The 19,601-nt window shown below is 44.8% G+C and overlaps 1 protein-coding gene across 1 annotated transcript in view; it reads right to left on the reverse strand.

Annotated features, from left to right (window-relative positions):
• DSCAM (DS cell adhesion molecule) overlaps window positions 1-19,601 on the reverse strand; it is a 738,451-nt gene that overhangs the window by 51,594 nt on the left and 667,256 nt on the right. Inside the window, exons 22-27 of the mRNA XM_068545703.1 lie at window positions 14,756-14,909; window positions 8,431-8,548; window positions 6,965-7,128; window positions 5,263-5,361; window positions 2,211-2,399; window positions 334-624 (exon numbers count right to left, since the gene is read on the reverse strand). Of these exons, the coding sequence (XP_068401804.1) occupies window positions 334-624; window positions 2,211-2,399; window positions 5,263-5,361; window positions 6,965-7,128; window positions 8,431-8,548; window positions 14,756-14,909 (1,015 nt within the window). The remainder of the gene's footprint in view (window positions 1-333; window positions 625-2,210; window positions 2,400-5,262; window positions 5,362-6,964; window positions 7,129-8,430; window positions 8,549-14,755; window positions 14,910-19,601) is intronic.

Below are 19,601 nucleotides of genomic sequence, written 5' to 3' on the forward strand. Positions count from 1 at the left end.
GTGGGAGGAGGGGAGGGAGACAACAAAAGCAGTGTTAGCTCACAGTCACGACCAAGCACACAACCACGTGGCACAGAAGCCTTCAGCCCCAGGAGAAGTCACTCCTGCCCCGAGACTCCCCAACGAGCTGCCTGCGGGCCCTCAGTCCCTCCTTCCTGGAACACGGCCAAGGTCACGTGGGTACCTGGTCCAGGGAGCCCTGGGGGGAGCAGACTGAAAGGCCCCAAAGCCTAAGGGGATCGGCGGGCACAAGTGACACTGCGCCGAGGATGGATGTCAAACGGGGGAGGGGCAGCGGGCACGTGCGCGCATCCCGAGACGCGGCCAGCTTACTGCCGTCGTAGTTGAGCGTGGCGAAGTTGGCCTGCTTCTCCGCACAGCCAGCGCTGTTGCACACCCGCATCTGCAGCTCATACCACGTGGCTTCCTGCAGGTCGTACAGGATGTACGACTTGGAGAGAGAGGTCCGCTGAGCCGTGGTCCAGACCGTGGCCCCGAAGGGTCTGTACTCGAGCGTGAAGGAGGTGATGGGGCAGCCGCCGTCATTCCAGCCCACGAGGTTCAGCCTCACGCGCGTGGTGTTGACGCTGGCGAAGAGCTCCTGCTCCTTCGAGAACTGGGGCTCTGCGGGAGAGGGCACAGGGGCGTCAGCCCACGGGGCACACGGGGAAGGCCATCAAGGTCGTCCCACGTTTCCCTTGGGCTGCTTTCCCCACAGGCGCGGGGCTCAGTCCAAGTCTGGGTCACGGGCCGCTTGTCCACTGTTTTATAGGGATCTTACGGACCAATGTTCCCCAGGTGTGAAAGGGAACATTGGGTGGGTAGAGGTTGTTTCTGTGAATCTTAGCATTAGTCCCCTGAAGAACAAAGCTATTCTCATGTATGCGTTTCCTTGAGTGTTTTTTTTTTTTAAAGTTGAGAATTATGTTTTACTTGGTAGACAAAACTGAGAACTTAAGCCCAGGATGCAGCCTCTCGGGTAGCTCTGAGGGACTGCTTCTTCTTGGGTGGTTTTGAAGGAACCACTGTGCTGTGCTGGGCTGACCCGTGTGCATTCAGGGACCTGACTCAAGAGAAGGCAGACTTGGATTTGGGAAGTACCCACAGGCATCCTTGCTATCCAAGCGCCTCTCACTGGAGCCCAGGGACCCAGTGGGTATATTTCTGCATAAATCAACCCCTCATCATCTGAACCTTGGTACACGTTATCCAAAACTCAGGTGCCGCATCCAAATTAACGCCTTCACTTTCTAATCTCTCACTCTCCTGCCATCCGGTCCACACCACTGGATGAGAGTCAGCAGTGAGGAAACCTACAAAGACCCTCTATCCGCCCCCTCACGTACACTCACGTGCAGCCATATCCCTCCCTCCTGCTGGTGTTTCTGAGCTGCAAATTTCACCCCTGAACATCATTGCCCTGAAGGTCCATTTTCAGAGGAAAAACCAACTGACACTCAAGGTTAACAATCTACCCCAGTGACTTCTCACCTGGAAAGTGGGGCCTGTGAGGCGATGTGACAGTTACAGATGGAAGGGGGTGAGGTGACTAAGGGAGAAGGTCACCCCAGAAGAAGGTGAGAGGGCAAAGATCACATTTCACGGCTACTCAGGCTGGGAACTTTCTGTTGGCACCAAAGCCCTTGATTTTCAAATGACACTCTTCTTTTTTTTAATATATTTATTTATTTTTATTGAAGTATAGTTGATGTATAATGTTGTGTTAGTTTCAGGTGTACAGCAAAATGATTCAGTTATACATATATCTATCTATTATTTTTCAGATTCTTTTCCCTTATAGGTTATTACAAAATATTGAGTATAGTTCCCTGTGCTATACAGTAGGACCTTGCTGATTATCTATTTTGTGTACGGTAGTGTGTATCTGTTAACCCCAAACTCTTAATTTATTCCTCCTCCTTACCATTCCCCTTCGGTGAGGAGGAGGAATAAACCATAATTCTGTTTTCTATATCTGTGGGCACTCTTCTTTTAAACCGCAAATGAAATAATGAAAAGAGAGAACCAGAATATTCTGTATGGACTGGCCATCTCTTTCAATACCCTGTAACACATTGAACCAAACCCATCTGGGGAATAACAAAGTTCAAACTCACCAACATGTAAATGTATGATGCACCTTTTCTGATTCCAGTCTCCCCTTTGATTTGGAAAACAGGAAATCTAGAAACTAAAGAGGGCTTACATACCTTTTCCTAACGTTTTCGCTTCTATGATTTCACTTATGCGCCCGGGCCCCACTCCATTCTGTGCAGTAAGAGTGAACTTGTACCAAGTCCCACACTTCAGGTTCTCCAGGCGGTAAGAACGCTCGCTTGGGCTGATGGGAAAGCTCCCCCACTGTTCGCTGTTATCCTCGGAGTACTGCAATATGTAACCTTCAGAAAACAAGACACATTCAGAAGAGCGCGATTCGCTTTCCATCAGAAGCTTGCACTCTGTATGGGATGCGTTCTCAGAACTTGCACATCTTTGGAAGGGAACATCTGAGCTCTTGCGGATTCCAGGAAACTGAACCCAGGCTGGGAGAAGTACTGTGATGACATACTGATTACGAGGTATTTAGGCCACGCCAGGCGTTACTACGGTGGGATTGCTGGATGGCGTGATGAAGATAAAACCACTTTCTGCCCATTCCCTTTAAAAGGTGTAACTGGGCAGCAGGCAATGGATACTGAATCTCTAAATACCTGACCTTGCGAGCACATGTGCCGAATGCCTGGGGATGGGCGTGGTCTGAAGCTGGGTTATTTTTAAGAGAACCAAAGCTCTGGAAAAGGGGTGAGTTATCAGCGGGGGTAGGAATCTCCTCAGCCACCCCCTCCCACTCCACAATGACTGTGTCAGGCATTGTCCACAGCCCGTTATTCACAGCACCTCGCATAACCCTGTGGATTAGTAATTATTATCTCCGCGGTGCTGACGAAGAGACTGAGGTCCGGAGAGGTTAGGTGACCATTCTGGGGTCTTATAAGCAAGATTCAAATCCTACCGCCAGAATCTGAAGCCTGCACTCCTGTGATCACGGAGACATCCCTCCCTGTTACGCCTTCATTCCTGTCACCCCAGCCACCTTCCTGGGGCAAACGTATCCTGTCTGCTCTGTCCTTGTCTCCTAAATGTTCACATCCAGGCAGCCCAGGACTGGCCTGCCTGATGCACGGTGCCCTAACACCAGCATACTGGCATCTTCCCTCCTGCCCATGGGATTCCATTTCTGACACCAGCGACGAAAGCACATTTCACTCCCACGCTCCAGAGCCTCTGAACCCCCAGCTGGTAGCAGTAAGTGTTTTCCATGTGCGTCACATGAGATCACCCATTTCTGATTCCCTCCTTCTGCAGCCACGGTCAGTGTCATCCCACTGGCTTCCTCCTTCCCTCCCCTCCGGCCCCCTGCAGCCTTGGGGTCCCTCCTCCCTCCTCAGCCTCATTTTCCCTTCTGTGTTCCTGATCTGCACTCCTGACAGCTCTCTCAGCGCCTGATACGTGAGTGACGCATCTGGGTCAGCTCCCACCGTCCTATCCTGACTTCACCACCTCCCTGGTGCCCTACGCATCGGGGGGATTGTGCTTTCCTTCTCATTTCCTTCATCTAAACCACTTCTAGGAAGCTTTTCTAACTCTTGGAGATGGGAACCCCTCTGTCAATGGCTTTGGCCACCCCTGTGCTTCAAGGACCCCTGGTCCCCTTTGCCTGGAAACCCTTCATTACTAAAGTTGGCTTCAACTCTAAGACCTTCTGCTCTGACACCCTTCCTGTACTGCCTCTCCCAAGATCTCACACTTACAGAACCAAGACTTCCTTTCATCTGAGCCTGGAGTCCTAGAGTCCCTTTAACTCCTACCTCGGTGCCCCATTTTTTTTTTTCCATAAAATGCTTCTCCACCTAGCCTAGAACCTCTGGTAGACCATTTCAATCAGGAGCCTGGCTTCACTCCCTCTTGTGACTTCTGACTGCACTTACCCTGCCGGTCACCAGCTTTGGTGACCCGTGATCCACTTTTCTGCCCCACTGTCCAAGATCACTCGAGCAACTCATTAAACCGTGATAACTGTGACCACTACGCTGTGTGCCATTTCCCTGCAGCTGGGGCCCTGCTCACGCTTAGCAATGGCTTTGTTTCTCGATTAATGACTCCCTGTGCATTTCCCACGGCAGCTGTTACAAATCTTTCCCACGCTCCTCAAGCCCACAAACACATCCTCACCCCTAATCATCCAACTATTGAAAAAAGAAAATCTCACCTTTCTCTTCGCTAAAAAAGGAAAGATCCTCCCCTTCGCCCAGTGGAGTGCTAATCAATGTTTAACAACTGGCTCTTGGGGAAAAAAAAAAAAAAAAAAAAGCCCTGATGGGTAGCATTTCTGATTTCTGTGGTGTGTAAATATCCCCAGCAGGGGCCGTGGTCACTGAGGGCAAAGTTGGGAAGAGGGGCGGCGACTTGCTCTCATGAGCTGGAGGGAGACGGCTCCAGACACCACTGGCCTCACCCTAAAACGCCCCTGTATTTCCTGTTGTCTTCTCACCTTCCTCCTCTCCCAGAAGAAGGATGTCCTCTGCCTGCAGAAATCTATCCGTCATCTTTTCCCACCTGCTCTACGACCCCTTTTGTCCCTCGGCTCCTTAATCCCGTGCAACCTCAGTCTCTTCTAGGTTCTCTCCCTCCTCTTGGTCTACAACTTGCTCAGAATGTTCTCCCAATGCCACTTAGGCTGGGACCATCACACTAACTCATTCCTTCAGTATAAACTCCCTTAATTCTTTTCTACTCTGTACTAATTGCAAAAGCTTTGTGCAAACAGACCATTTCCCATCTTTCAGTACTTTCTAAGTCAGAATTGTCACTGTGGTTACTTAACTGAAGCACTGAGTACCTGAATGGATGGTACAGCGTTGACAACATGGGGAAGAAGCACAATGCAGCATCTCGGGGGAAGAGATGACCGCATTTGTTTTTTTCTTTCTTTTTTTTTGCACGTGTTAATATTTCACTCAGATTGGATGCATGATACTCATTTTGTGAATGGGATTCCTTGGATGAATGGGTGAGTTTCAACAAATACCTTAAAAAATAGATGTGTGGTTTTTTGCATAGGTAATGGAAGAATTAATTATATGATGAGTTTGGGGGAGAAATAAACTAACACGTAACGGTTACTTGATAAATATGTGTCACTTATCTGCCCGCGGATGATGACGATGAATCAACGGTTGTGGGCCACCTATCTCTCATTACCTCTGATAGAACTGCCCCCGTTGTCCCCAGGAAGCCATGAAAGGGTGATGGAGGAAGAGGTGGTTTTGGAAACTGTAAGCCGAGGCTGATCTGGTGGAACTAGAGAGGAAACAGTTTTTAGAAAACAAGAATTAGTTGTTCACATCCTCAGTCTTCTTTAACAGTCATTTACCAAATGATTTTTTAACAGCCATTTATTAAATAAGTGTTTCAGGTTGACAAAATATGCAATTAACTTCTGTCAAAATGTCTATTTAGTTGAAATCCTGGGCTAAAGAGATAGAACAGGATGATTCCATTATTTAAAGAAAATTCAACCACATTTCTACTTGGATTTATTTCCTCATTCCCTCCCCGATTCCTTACATCTCTGAGTTGCTAATCGCTAATCGAAATCTTCTGTGAACTTACGAAGGATCCATGCATCATTTTACTCTAAATTTCAGCCATGGTTCAAGTGAGAAAGATAAATGGCACCCACTTAGCTTTTCAGTTCTCAGTGATATGAAAGGGGGAGAGGAAGCCTGGCTAGTGGGAAAAAAACTGCCAAAATTTCCACTATTTCACGTACACCCCTGCTCAAGAGGCAACACACACACACACACACACACACACACACACACACACTCAGCTCTGAACTCAAAAGTGTGCCACTGAGTGGCAGCACAAGAATTGAATAGTCATACAAGGTTTGAAGAATACATACTTCTAATCAATGGGCCTCAGTACTATTTTGGAATAGCTCTGCAGACAGCAATACTGAAGGAATTTAGAAAGGTTATCCAGATTATATAGAAAGCTTCTCATAAAATGTCCTTCTCTTTTCCTCCAAGAGAAGCCTGATATGTTAACCCAAAGCCATGAAAAATGGATTCATCTCTTCAGAGCCATAATATAGTGTCTATCTCCAAAAATGCCCTGAAATCTCCTGACTTCAAGTTACTTGAAATTCCAGATCAATTTTGCATTATTTAAAAAAATATATAGTTCTTCCCCTTCCCTCCCCTCCCATTGAGGACAACATTGGTTTTATTTTTTACTTGCTGTGATTTATTAATGTGATAGCACTTAAATCTGGAGACTTTACACTTTGATTTTTTTCTACTAATAAAATATCACTGTGCATCTAAATTTGAACTCAATCAGTGGCCATCTGGGATTTTACACATGATTTTAATTTGACAATCTTAAATTTGTCATGTACTTTCAGTGTACGATATCAAGAAAAATTACATACACTGTATTAAAAACACAAACATTAATGCCCTACAGAGTTTTAGTTAGTATCCTTTTAATATATATACACTGCATATGACAATTCAGTTAATTAGCATTCATAAAACACCTCAATTCAGACTCTTTTCTTGCTGGTGGTTTCCGGGTTACACTTATACATGTGTGAAGTAAATCCTGCAATTAGTGGACACCATCAAGAAGGGCTTTTTCAGCAATGCACACCTAAAGACAAATGAGACTTGGCTCCCTATGTGAAAAAATGTAAACAGTGTTATCTCTCAGGTGATGAATGCTTTTTATTTACTTTGATGTGTTTAATTATATTCTCCAAAATGAACATCCAAGTTTTTGTAGTATGAAAGTAGCACTTAGCTCTTTATAAAGGCTGATTTTTAAATTTGTTCACTCTTTGCACACAGGCATACGTACAAAAAGGAGCATCAGAAAGAGTCCCGAAACGTGGTACCTTGTACTTGTAAATTTAGAATAATTTCATCCGATCCCCAGTTGTTATTGGCGATGCAACTGTAATAGCCGGAATCTTCCGCCTTCACCGTCCGGATGACGAAGCTGCCGTTGCTGAAGACGCTTCTCCGCCCATCAACCGTTACGAGGCTGGGTGTCCCGTTACTACCTCACGGGAAGAAAAAGGCGCAGATTAAAGGAATTACAATCCAAGTTAGCTGAGGTTGGGGAAAAGCATAGACACTCTTTCTGAAGCAAACAACCCATCTGGAAGATTATATTAAGTAAGAACTAAACGATGATTATATGACAGAAACAGTCACATAGCTGAGTTTTGTCCTTTGTAAGAAGTGCTGTGTTGAAGCGAGGTCCGTGTGAAGGGCCTGGCTCCTGGCTCCTGCATAGGTCAATGCTGGTCGTATCCCAATGGGAATTGCTTCTGTGGGCAGATGTGTCATTTTGACCAGATCAGACAGGGACAACTAAATTTTGGGGTCGCTTGTAGATTCACTTAAAGTTACAGTTGTTAATGATTTTGGCATAAGAAAGGAACTGTGGTATGCCAAGAGGGTGAAGAGCTGACTCTAGTATAAACAGAGTTCCCTTGGCGACATCTTGGCCTCGGCCATGGTGACAACTGTCCAGTCATCTGTGGTCATCCCCACAGCCGGTGGAATGCCACTGGACCTCGGGAGCTTACTTACTTCCTTCGTATTAACTGACTTAAAAGAGATGAGAAAGTGGTCACTGGACCAAGACCATCATTTCAAGAGTTTGAGTCTTTTAAGCGTCTTTGTTTGAAAATAGGAACTCTTCCGAATCCATTTTATACCAAATCTCTAGGCTCATCAGTGAATTCCCAGCCCTTTATTTATATCTTAATTTCTGCCTCTGAATAGAGGTAAGTTACTTAAAAAAATTACACGAACAGAATCCATCTCACCCGCTTCCTCCCTTCCATCTCATCTGCTATTGTTGTAATAATTCCTACTGAGCACGTAAAACCAGATTTTATATTAGCTAAGTCTTAATGCATTCCATTTCTAAAAGTTATTTCTCAGAGCATTTGAGTTAGCGTTAGTTGGTCCATTATCTTGGAAGGAGAAGAGGTAAGTGCTAATTCTCCAGTCACCTTGGGTACGTTCATCTCAGATATACAGGAGATTTTCGTGATAAGGTACAGGAAACTTCCACGGAGATTACTGGGCTGGCTAGACTATTTTCCTCGGAAGCATTCTCTTATGAATGTAAAGCTCGGAATTTTTAGAGAACTGACAAGACAGATCAGATCCTTTTAGTGTTAAAGCTGAGATTCTTCCGCCACCGCCCTCAACCAACTTCCTCTCTATCGCAGAAGAGTGGGTAGTTTTCCTGGAGCTTTCAAGAATGTAAATATACAAAATTAGACCACGAGACTCAGCACGGTGTGTCCGATGCACTGAGGGCATACATTGGGTTACTGGTTACCTGTCTTTCATCCACTTTACCGCAGGTGAAGGGTCCCCAACAGCTTTACAAGGCAAGGCGATGTCTTTCATCCATGGAGTGGTCACCGTGCCACTGAAGGTCAGGATTCGTGCGGGAGCTGAACCACCAAACAGAGCAGAAGCCCAGTAACTCCAGAGTCATCTACACAGAGGCCAAGGTGACCCTCCCCAACCTAGCAACACCCCAGAAAGGAAAGTGCATCCCTGCCAATCAATGTCACACCTGTCAACACTATTCTTGGTATCAGAGTGTGTCTAAGGGATGTTCATTGTATGAACATACAAACTGCCGAAAACCCCTATTGTAGCACTTTATCCTTGTATTGACTAAACCACAAGGACCCCAAATTAAATACTTGGGGCTTCATAAGCCCAGCAGCTCCAAGATGTGCTTTCTATGAGCCCAGTTATTTTTCAAAGCACTTTATTAAGCAATTTCTCTCAACACCCAAAACTGCACATTAAAACATACTTGTAATATCTGAGAGAATAGACAAAACAAAACATAAAGTCCCAAGACGGGAAGAAGTAAAACTGTAACGACTTCTATTTATCAATTTTGTGGTACTTTCCCGACTTTATTATATCAGCTTGATCTTCAGTACAAACGTTAAGGAAAATAAACATTTCCGGACTGGTCTCTCTTGAAGAACCACTGTTTGCCTGGGGCAGTAATTCAGATGCTGAAACAGGGGCACCTCCTGGGGACATGGGCCCTGGTACAGTCCCAAAGTGGCTGGAGGGCCCAGGAAGCGGAGAGGAAAAAGCCCAGGGCAGCCCCATGTCAGCAGGGGCCTCCTTGGAGACCAGAGGGGCCCTGTACTGACAGGTTCCTAGTGCCACTTTCTTGGGTGAGACACAGAAGCTGACAGAGACAGCAAGATACGCGTCCTCCAGAGGCTGAATGATCTGCCTGGCCTTTGCCTTTCACTGGGACACTGCTTTCTGGGCCACTCTCTCTAGGAGCTCAGCCCATCTGGGTGCACAGACAAGGAGCCCACCGGTGGAAGGCAGCTCCCCCTCTGATGATGGACCCAGAAAGATGGGACCAGTGTTGGGACCCCTGCACCATTTTGGGCTTGAGGGTTGAGACTGGCCAGCAGATGTGGGGAGCAGACTTCTCAGGAGAGTGCTGGAATGCCAGGAAAGGTGGAGTTCCCAGAGCCAACTCATTAGGAGTCATCCTGGGCTAGAGCACAAAGCTTTCATCACTGAGGTCTGCCAGACAACTCTGACTTTTGTTGTTCTAAGCATTGGAGGCAAGAGCAGAGCGAGAGGAAGTGCCAGCGGGCTCAGAAGCTGGGCCTATTTTGTGCAGCAAGTATTATAGCAAAAGCCACCCATGTGTCTGAAGCAACATTCCCTGCCTGCAGGGGAAACTGCAGCTCTTCCTCCTTAGAGAAGGGTCTTCAGAGGTGGCTTATGGATGGCACCTTTCACCTGGAAATGGAGTATTCCAGGGCAGAGCCCGCTTTATCACTTACTGACCTTTCTGATTTTCTATCCCGGTAACAAAAATATCCTGGGCAGGTAGCATCGGATTTCTGACATTGGAAGTTTGGCATTTTCCCTTTCAAACCCTTCAGACCATCCTTTTATGATGAGGAATATCCTTGCAGCAAACTGGGGGTGATTAGGGAAACCCCGCTAGAGTTGGGGGGCTTTCATGCTTTCTAACAGCCCCTCCCCCTGTAAGAAATATATGTTACATTGAATCCCAGAAGCTGCACACATAATGTGTGTGTAAATGAAAACACATGTATGTAGAAAAGTTCTACACATTCATGCTTACTGTGTATGATGCATTCTGATATTTTCTACTTTCTTTTCAAGCCTAGTCTAACCCATTTGACTCTATTCCATTTTAGTTCTTTAATATGCTGGCTGTAACGCCTAAAATTAATTCCAGGACTTATGAGTGGTTTTCCACTAGGCTTTTGAAAAACACTGGCTAAAACCACTTCATCTTCAAGCCCAACATACCCGGTTTCTAGAATTAATGTCCGTTTGTGGAAGTTGGAATTTACAGGATCCTACGCTGAAATTCTAAGGCTCAGCAAACTGGAGCGGGCAAGAGAACTACCTAGAATCTTTGCTAAAAATGCAGATTCCTACTCCGGCTCTGTGATTCAATGGATCTTGGGTGGGCTCCAGGGGTCTGTCTTTGAACAAGCACCTCGGGTGATTCTGATGAGAAACCACAGCCCACCAGCAACCTGGACACCCCTCCCAGCGCCTGTGCTGCTCTAGCCACTTGCCCTGTGCTCTGGGTCTGCCTCCCACGCCCCACCCCCGGCCCTGGGCTCCTTCCCAGGATGCCGTTCCTCCAGGACTGGGTGTGTGGTTTCATTCTGCTGCCCCCTCCACCAAAGCGGCAGCCCTCTTCCTGAACTTTACCCTGGATTTTTGGACCCCCCAGATTTGCCACTGCTGCCAGCCTGCCTTGATCTTCCAACAACTACAGAAAACAAGCTGCACCAGCTTCCTCAGCCTGCGGGTGGCCCCGTCTGTCCAGCTTGGACCTTTCAGCCGTTATGGTTTATGGTCTGCCAGGGTCGGGGGCTCCTGGGCGGTGCCTGCCGGCCGGACGTCTGCTCCGCCCCAGAGGTGTTCCCTAGCTCAGCCCCTTTCTGGAAAACCCATGGAGAACAGCCCTAACTGGGTGAACCCCATTTAAGCATGAGAAGCTGAACACTTTGGAGAAATCCACGCACCCGGGAACCTGGGAACCGCCGTAGATTTACGGCCACCAACCTCACCTGGCCCCTCAGCTCTCCCTGCCGGTGTCAGTTTCGGTAGTAAGTTTCCTCCCGCTTCTCTGCAATGAGGACTTCCTGTTGTCCCTTCTCTTCTCAAACTTCCGGTCCTTCCTTCACAGCCCCGAACTGCCTGATACTTGATACAGAAACTGGAAGACCGCAGCCGGGAGCTCTGCATCTCCTGCCCCTGAATCTCTAAACCCGCTTGTGTTTCCTTCTCCAAACCTCACCCTGCGGCCGTCGGCTCCTTAGCTTGTATTACCCACCTTTCCCTGTCCTCGGAGTCTTCCCATGGCCACACGGCGTGCTCTGCAGCCGACGCGGTAAACCTCAGAAACCAGAGCCTTGCCTGGGGTGAGACCCTGCCCTCGCTCCAGCTTCCCTTTCTTGTCACTTCTTCCTGGTGATGTACGTTTAGAGAATGTTCTGCTCAGTCCCTCTGCTTCCCCACCTCCCATTCACTTTCTCCCGTCACCCGGTCCTCGCTCCCCACCGCAGCTGCTCTCTGGAAGGTCCCTGAGGTCCCCTGCGTGGCCAAACCCAAGGGCACTCCCAGTCTTGCTTCCCTTGGTCTCCCGGCAGCAGCAGTCACAGCCCAGCATCCCTCCCTCTCAAAGCATCTCTGCCGAATTCCCGGCGTTGCCCTCCTGGCCCTGCCCCTGCCTGTCTGGCCTGACACCCTTTGCTTTGCCAGCTGCCGGGCCTCTCCCTCCCCAGTGCAAGCTGACCTGCTTCCAGCTACCCCTGGACCTGACTCTCCGCCCCCCTCTGTGGTCCAGGTGGGCTCTCCCCAGCCCAGGTGTGAGGGGTGCCTGGGTGCCAAGCCCGCTCCTTCTCTGCCTCCTGCCAGATGTCTCTTAAGAGTCAGGACTCGCCCCAACGGCACAGAATCTCCAAGTGGATGGCTCTCAGTCACATCAGATTGAATGTGTCCAAAATGTCCCCGTATCCTTTCACCTGCCTCACAAACCCCTTCCTCCATGGCCATCCTCTCCAGTACATGACACCACCACCTACAACAATGCGCGCTAGATTTGCTTGTTCGTTCTTGCTCTCCCCCTGTCCCCTGCATATCGTCCACTGAGTCCCATCACTTCTACACCCAGGACACACCTTTCAGGCCCCTCTGCTACCACGCTAGCCCAGGCCACGCTGCCTCACTGCTCGGGCTCCTGTCTGGTCTCCTGTGTTTCCCACCTTTACCTCCCTGTGATCCCAGCATATAGACATCAGCATGGTCTTCAAACACACCTGCCATTAGGTGTCACGAGTACACCTACTGATGTAAGATGTCAATGATGCGGAAACCTGACATGAAGTGCACAACTCTATTTACTAGCATCACAATTTCTCCATAAACCTAAAGCTGTTCTAAAAAGAAATCTTAATACACATGCACACACAAAGATAGGATCATTTCCCTCCTCTGGTTAAGACTCCACAGTGTCTTTCCATTTTGTTTAGAGTAGAATCTGAAATCCTGAACACAGCCTTGAAGGCCCAGCCTGGCCAGGCCTTTGCCTTCCCCCCGGCTCTCCTGAGACCACTCCCCCCTCCCGAGACCCACGGGTCCAGCATCCAGACCTCCAACACACGTAACTCTTCCTAGGCTGCAGGCCTTCGAACACTGGGACACATCTTCTTCCTTTGCCATGTAACTGCATTTACTCATCTTTGTGTGGCCAAGGCTCTAAGTGGGGTCTGTTCTAAAGTGGGTTCTCTAAAGCATTTATTGACATTTGCAATTATACATGTATATTTGTGATGCTTTGTTTACCGTGTCCCCACCCAATTTTGAGCTCCACGAGGGCAGAGAGTAAACACGTGTGTTGTATATAATCCTTAGAAGAGACTCCTGTGTGCTCACCACACCCTGTTTCCTTTTCATTCTGGACATTCAGCCTGGCTTCATCTCCAAGCTCTGCTTTGAAATTAGGTGCGACCCACGTTTCATTCTATACAATGGAATATGGGTAAAAATGAAGGAAACACTTCCACATCTGGCCCGTGAAAACCTTCTTTATGAGACTCCATGCTCTCTTTCTCCAACTACATGGCTGGAAATAAAGGACCCAGGACCTCAAATCACAAGGTGGAAGAGGCCAGGATCCCTGAGTCACCATGTGGAATGAGCCACCCAGGAAAGCCACCCGGTCCAGAAACATCTGTTTTGGTCTGGGTTATCAGGTTAAGCCACTGACACTTACAGGATATTCTGCTACAGCAGTCAGGCTCCCTTGACAAAATCACCCTTGTATTGCTAGCATAATGCCTGACATACAATAAGCACTCAAAATGATTTATTAAATGACACTTAATCTCCCCAGACAAGTCCTATTCCCGTGGAAGTAGCCACTTCCCAGTTGGTTCCCCTCTTGAGTATGGCACGTCCTCTACCTTAGCCAAGCCATTCCTGGCTGGGTCTGGAGATGTAACATTGAATGAACAAGAGTACAGAAGAGGTGAGGCTATCTCTAACCCGACATCTTATGTTGCAGTTCTTTTTTTTAAATCCCACAGTCCTGATGCCCTTTGATAATCACTGTTTTCTAAGTGCAAGAAAGTGTACGTTGTGGGTAGCTGGATATTATGATCAAAGAGTACAATAGACAAAAAGAATCCACCGTTTATATTCCTTACCAACAATACACTTATTTTCTATTTGAACTTACGTTCAAAATGTGACACCACTCTCTTTTTCCTTCACTACTTTATTCTGCCTCTTTCTTAGCTGTCACATTACCAGCATGTTACCAAGCACTCTTAGAGGGAAAATTGGAATCTTGGAATGTTTATTTTCTCTTTCAGGCACCTAGAAGCCTTATGAGTAATAAACTGCCAATGTGGCGTATTCCCAAACCCGGGGCATCTCCTGCTGGCCTGCAATTGTGAGGTAAATACATTTATTCCTGACAAGTGCTAATTTAGGGATACTCTAACAACCGCACGGTAGCAATTACCAGAAGTAGAATAAGTAGAATAATTCTGTGTCTATACGTGCTTTTTAGGGCCAGATTTAACATCTCAATGTAAAGATATTATATTCATTTTTAGGAACTTTTTCTTCCTAAAACAAACTTCCTTTTGTTACTTAAGGTCTTTGTATACAGCATTCCATCAATAGAAGAAGAACTAATGATTTTCTTATATTTGTAAGGTTCTAAATTCCATAGACCAAAAAACAGACATTTCTCTTTCAGAAGCACGAGACCTGATTTTGAAGATACTAGAACTTTCTTGGGAAGCCGTTATGCAGTGATTTTTCACCTACCCAAAGGGGTGAATGGGGGCTCTTTTTCCTAATTTCCCCCAAGGCACCGGAAGTTGTAAAGCCACTCGTCCTTAGGAGGATGCTTTCCTGATTTGCACAAAAGCCCAGTGCCAGCTAGCAGCAAATCTATTTCTTGGGCTGAAATGTGATAACACATGGTATTCTGGTTTACTTGATCTTTAGGGCATTTTAAGCTTTATTTCAGAGAGAATAGAGACTTAACACCAGTCGAATTGTCGTAGGCAATGAGGCCCTTACCATAATGGGTGGCATACCTTTAGCTACTGGCTCCACTGTGATGATTTCACTGCTGTTGCCTCTCCCGGCTGAGGTCACGGCCACCACCCAGACGCTGTACTGCCGATTCCGACTCAGGTTAGGAATTCTGTAGGAAAATGAGTCAGGAGAGGCTTCAAACTCGCTGATCACCTGTGAGAGGAGACATAAATGTTCCCACATTCAAGGAGGCCAATGGCACAAATGGATCTCCTAAAGGAATGCTTATTAACACATTATCTGTAATAAGAAACAAAAGCCACCTCTCATCCCTCTCTAAAAGGCTGGATCTGAAATATCTACATAGTCCGAATTTGTCTACGCAGCAGCTATGACAGCCACCAATGAGTAATTTAACCCTTTACATTATGGGTCACGGCACGGCTGTTTTCCGCTGGGATGGAATAACAAGAACCAGATGGACCATTCTACCTGAGACAACCAAAGAACACACAAAATATAGGAAACAGTTTCGAAGGCATTGCACATCAGGTAATGAAGGACAGTGACCATTTCCCTGAAATACGGGAAATAAATGAGGTGAGGCCAACAGTCGCAGGGTTGTTACATTTTTGTGAGAGTTGCCAGGCCATGGCACAGAGAAGGGAACCCAGGAAGAGTCCAGCAGCCTCCCTGAGTCAAGGAGACAGAGCTGAGAGCCTGGAAGGGGGCTGGAGTCCACAAGACGGAGCACCGGGAAGACAGCTACATGGAGAATCTGAAGAGGGTCCCACTTGGGTCTTCAGCTGAGCAGATGTGTGCATGAGGAGAAACCATCTGAGGCCAGGGAAAGAACCACCTGAAAGGACTGGAGGTCCCAGTGCTCAGCTTCCACGCAGGGCTGGGCATAGTGCCTGCGCCCACCAGCCAGACTGGAAGCCCTCAAGATCCATGGACCATTGGACATAGCGCCTAAGGGCCTTACCTTGGTGGTGGGGAATAATTAGCCCTAGATTGAACACCATACTGGTATTGCCTAACAAATATTAAACGCAAGATTCATAAAGATCAAATTGTCACCAAGGAACTGAACTGCATCTAAGAATAAAAGTCAAAAAAATTTACAGGAATAAAAATATCCAGTACCCTGTAAGGTAAAAGTCACAATGTTTGGCATTCAATAAAAATTTTCTAGATATGAATAACCCAACTATCTAGCAACTTGTGAACAGATAAAATGTGTTGCATCCATACAATGGAGGATTATTCAACAATAGAAAAAATGAAGTACCAATACATGCTTAACTTGGATGAATCTTGAAAACATTATACTAAGTGAAAGAAGCCAATCACAAGAAACCACACATTTATGATTACCTTGTATGAAATGTCCAGAATAGGCAAATCCATAGAGACAGAAAGTAGATTAGTGGTTGCCAGGGGCGGGGTGGGAGAGGGGAAGAATGGGGATAGATTGCTATTGGGTATGGGTTTTTCTGAGGGGGATTATGAATGTTCTAAAATTAGATAATGATGGGGATTGTGCAACTCTCTGATTATTCTAAAAGCCACTGAATTGTATACTCTAAAAGCATGAATTTCATGGTATGTGAATTATAACTCAAAAAAGCTATTATAAATGGATGGACCTAGAGATTATCATACTAAGTGAAGTAAGTCAGAAAGAGAAAGACAAATACCATATGATTGATATCACTTATATGTGGAATCTAAAATATGACACACGAACTTATCTATGAAACAGAAACAGACTCACAGACATAGAGAACAGACTGGTGGTTGCCAAGGGGGAGGGGGGTGGGAGAGGGATGGATTGGGAGTTGGGGATTAGTAGATGCAAACTATTATATACAGAATGGATAAACAACAAGGGAACTATATTCAATATCCTGTGATAAACCATAATGGAAAAGAATATGAAAAATAATATATATATGTATAACTGAATCACTTTGCTGTACAGCAGAAAGTAACACTTTTTTAAACATCTTTATTGGAGTATAATTGTTTTACATTGCTGTGTTAGTTCCTGTTGTATAACAAAATGAATCAGCTATACGTATACATATATCCCCATATTCCCTCCCTCTTGCGTCTCCCTCCCACCCTCCCTATCCCACCCCTCTAGGTGGTCACAAAGCACCGAGTTGATCTCCCTGTGCTATGTGGCTGCTTCCCACTAGCTATCTATTTTACATTTGGTAGTGTATATATGTCCATGCCACTCTCTCACTTTGTCACAGCTTACCCTTCCCCCCCTCCCCGTGTCCTCAAGTCCATTCTCTACGTCTGCGTCTTTATTCCTGTCCTGCCCCTAGGTTCTTCAGAACCATTTTTTTTTTTTTAGATTCCATATATATGTTAGCATATGGTATTTGTTTTTCTCTTTCTGACTTACTTCACTCTGTACTACCATATAACCCAGCAAACACAACACTTTAAATCAACTATACTTCAATAAAATAAATTTTTAAAAAGCTGCTATAAAAAATTCCAAGGATGATTATAATTTTTGTGACTTTCTGTTTGAATAATAATAATAAAAAATCCCACAAGGACTCAGAGGCAAAAAAAAAAAAAAAGAAATTCCAGAAATGCAAAGAAACAAACAAGAAAAAAGGACTCATAAAGAAAATAAAATTTAATCAATCAAAATTGACCAATAATTGACACAGATACTAGATTTAGCAGACAAGGGCATTAAAACTGTTATTATAATTGTATTATAACTACAGATATTAAAAAATCTAAATAGATACATGAATGATATAAAAAGACCCAAGTCAAACTTGAGATGAAATTACAATATGTGAGATGAAAAATACACTGGATTAGATTATTAGCAGATGAGATCTTGCAGGAAAAAAAAGGTTAGTGAACTTGAAGATATATTAATAGGTGAAACACAGAGATAGAAGAGAATACAAAATTTAACACAGCATTCGTGAGCTATGGAACAACATCAAGCAGCTTAACATACATGTAGTTGGGATCACTAAAAGAGGCAGGATACAAAAAAAATTTGAAGAAATAGTGGCTGAAATTTTTCCAAATTTGATGAAAACTATAAACGCAGAAAGCCAAAAATCTCCATAAAACCCAGCCACAATAATATGAAGAAAACCACACCAAAGCACATCACAATCAAATTGCTCAAAACCAGTGATAGGGAGAAAATCTTAAAAGTAGCCAGAGAAAAGACATATTATATATGCAGGCACAAAAATAAAGACGTCACAGACTTCTTGTCAAAAACAATCCAAGTGCTATAGTCTGAATGTCCCCCCTAAGTTCATATATTGAAACCACACTCCCAAGGTGTGGCCTTTGGGAGGTGAAGGGCACCCATGGGATAAGTGCCCTTATGAAAGAGGCCCAAGAGACCTCCCTTGCCCCCTTCTACCATGTAGGGATACAATGAGAAATCTGCAACCAGGAAGGGGGCTCTTACCTACCATGATGGCACCATAATCTCAGATTTATAGCCTCCAGAACAGTGAGAAATAAGTCTCTGTTGCTTATAAGCACCCAATCTATGGCATTTTTGTTATAACAGCCCAAGCTGACTAAGACACCAAGTAAGAAGACAGTGGAACAACAGTTTGAAAGTTTTGAAAGAAAAAAGTCAACCTAGAATTCTATATTCAACAAACATATATTTTAAAATGAAAGAGATAAAAAGACTTTTTCAAACATAGAAAAAGCTGAAAGAATTAATCATCAGCAGAGCCACACTACAAGAAATGTTAAAGAAAGTTCTTCAGGCAGAAGAAAAATGATACCAGGTAAAAATATAAGCTTACACAAAGAAATGTAAGATACCAGAAATGGTAACAATGTAAATAAATACATGTGATTTTTTATTATTTACATCTCATTAAAAGATAATTGATAATTAAAAGATAACAAAAATGTAGTGTGGGGTTCATAAAATATATAAAAGTAAAATGTATGAAAACAATCGCACAAATGTTAGGAAGGGAAAAAAAAAGGAAGCATAGTATTGTAAGGCTCTCAAACTGTACGTGAAGTGCATAATATCACTTGAATGTAGAATGAAAAGGGATATGCATTAATCCCAAAGAAACCACTAAAGTTACAAGATAAGAGTAAAATAAAACTAATGAGACAACAGAAAATAAAATAGAATTATAAAAAATATTCAGTTGATTCAAAGAAGTCTAAAAAGGAGTAAACAGGAAACAAATAGGACAATAAAAAAGTAGCAAGATTATAGATTTAAACCCATGTCGATATACCTATAATTATTTTAAGTGTAAATGATCTAAAATCCTAATTAAAAGCAGAGATTTTGAGACTGGATATAAAAGCAATACCTAACTATATGCTGCCAACAAGAAATGCTTTTCAAATATAAAAATACAAGTAGGTTAAAAATAAAAGGACAGAAAATCTATCCCAGGCTAACACCAATCAAAAGAAAGTTGCAATGGCTATATTAGTATCAGACAAAGTAGATTTATGGGCAGAGAATATTACCAGTGATAAAGAAAGTAATTTTATAATGATAAAGGGATCAATTCACCAAGAGGACACAGCAAACCTAAACATCTATGAACTTAATAACAAAATAGCGGTCCAGGCAGACAAACACAGAAATTAGTACTGAGAAACGGGGTGCTGCTGTAATAAATACCTAAAAATGTGGACGTGGCTTTGAAATGGGTAGAGGCTGGAAGAGTTTTGAGGTTGATGATAGAACAAGCTGAGATTGCCATGAAGTGTTCGCCAAAGGTGATTCTGGTGAGAGCTCAGAAAGAAAAGAGGAGAGCTGAGGAAAAAGCCCCAGTCTTCTTAGAGAATACGCAAATAATAATGAGCAGAATGCTGGTGGAAATGCGGATGGTAAAGGCCATTTTAGTG

The sequence above is a fragment of the Eschrichtius robustus genome, chromosome 6, assembly GCF_028021215.1.
Source record: "Eschrichtius robustus isolate mEscRob2 chromosome 6, mEscRob2.pri, whole genome shotgun sequence".
In the NCBI taxonomy this organism is placed as follows: Eukaryota; Metazoa; Chordata; class Mammalia; order Artiodactyla; family Eschrichtiidae; genus Eschrichtius; species Eschrichtius robustus.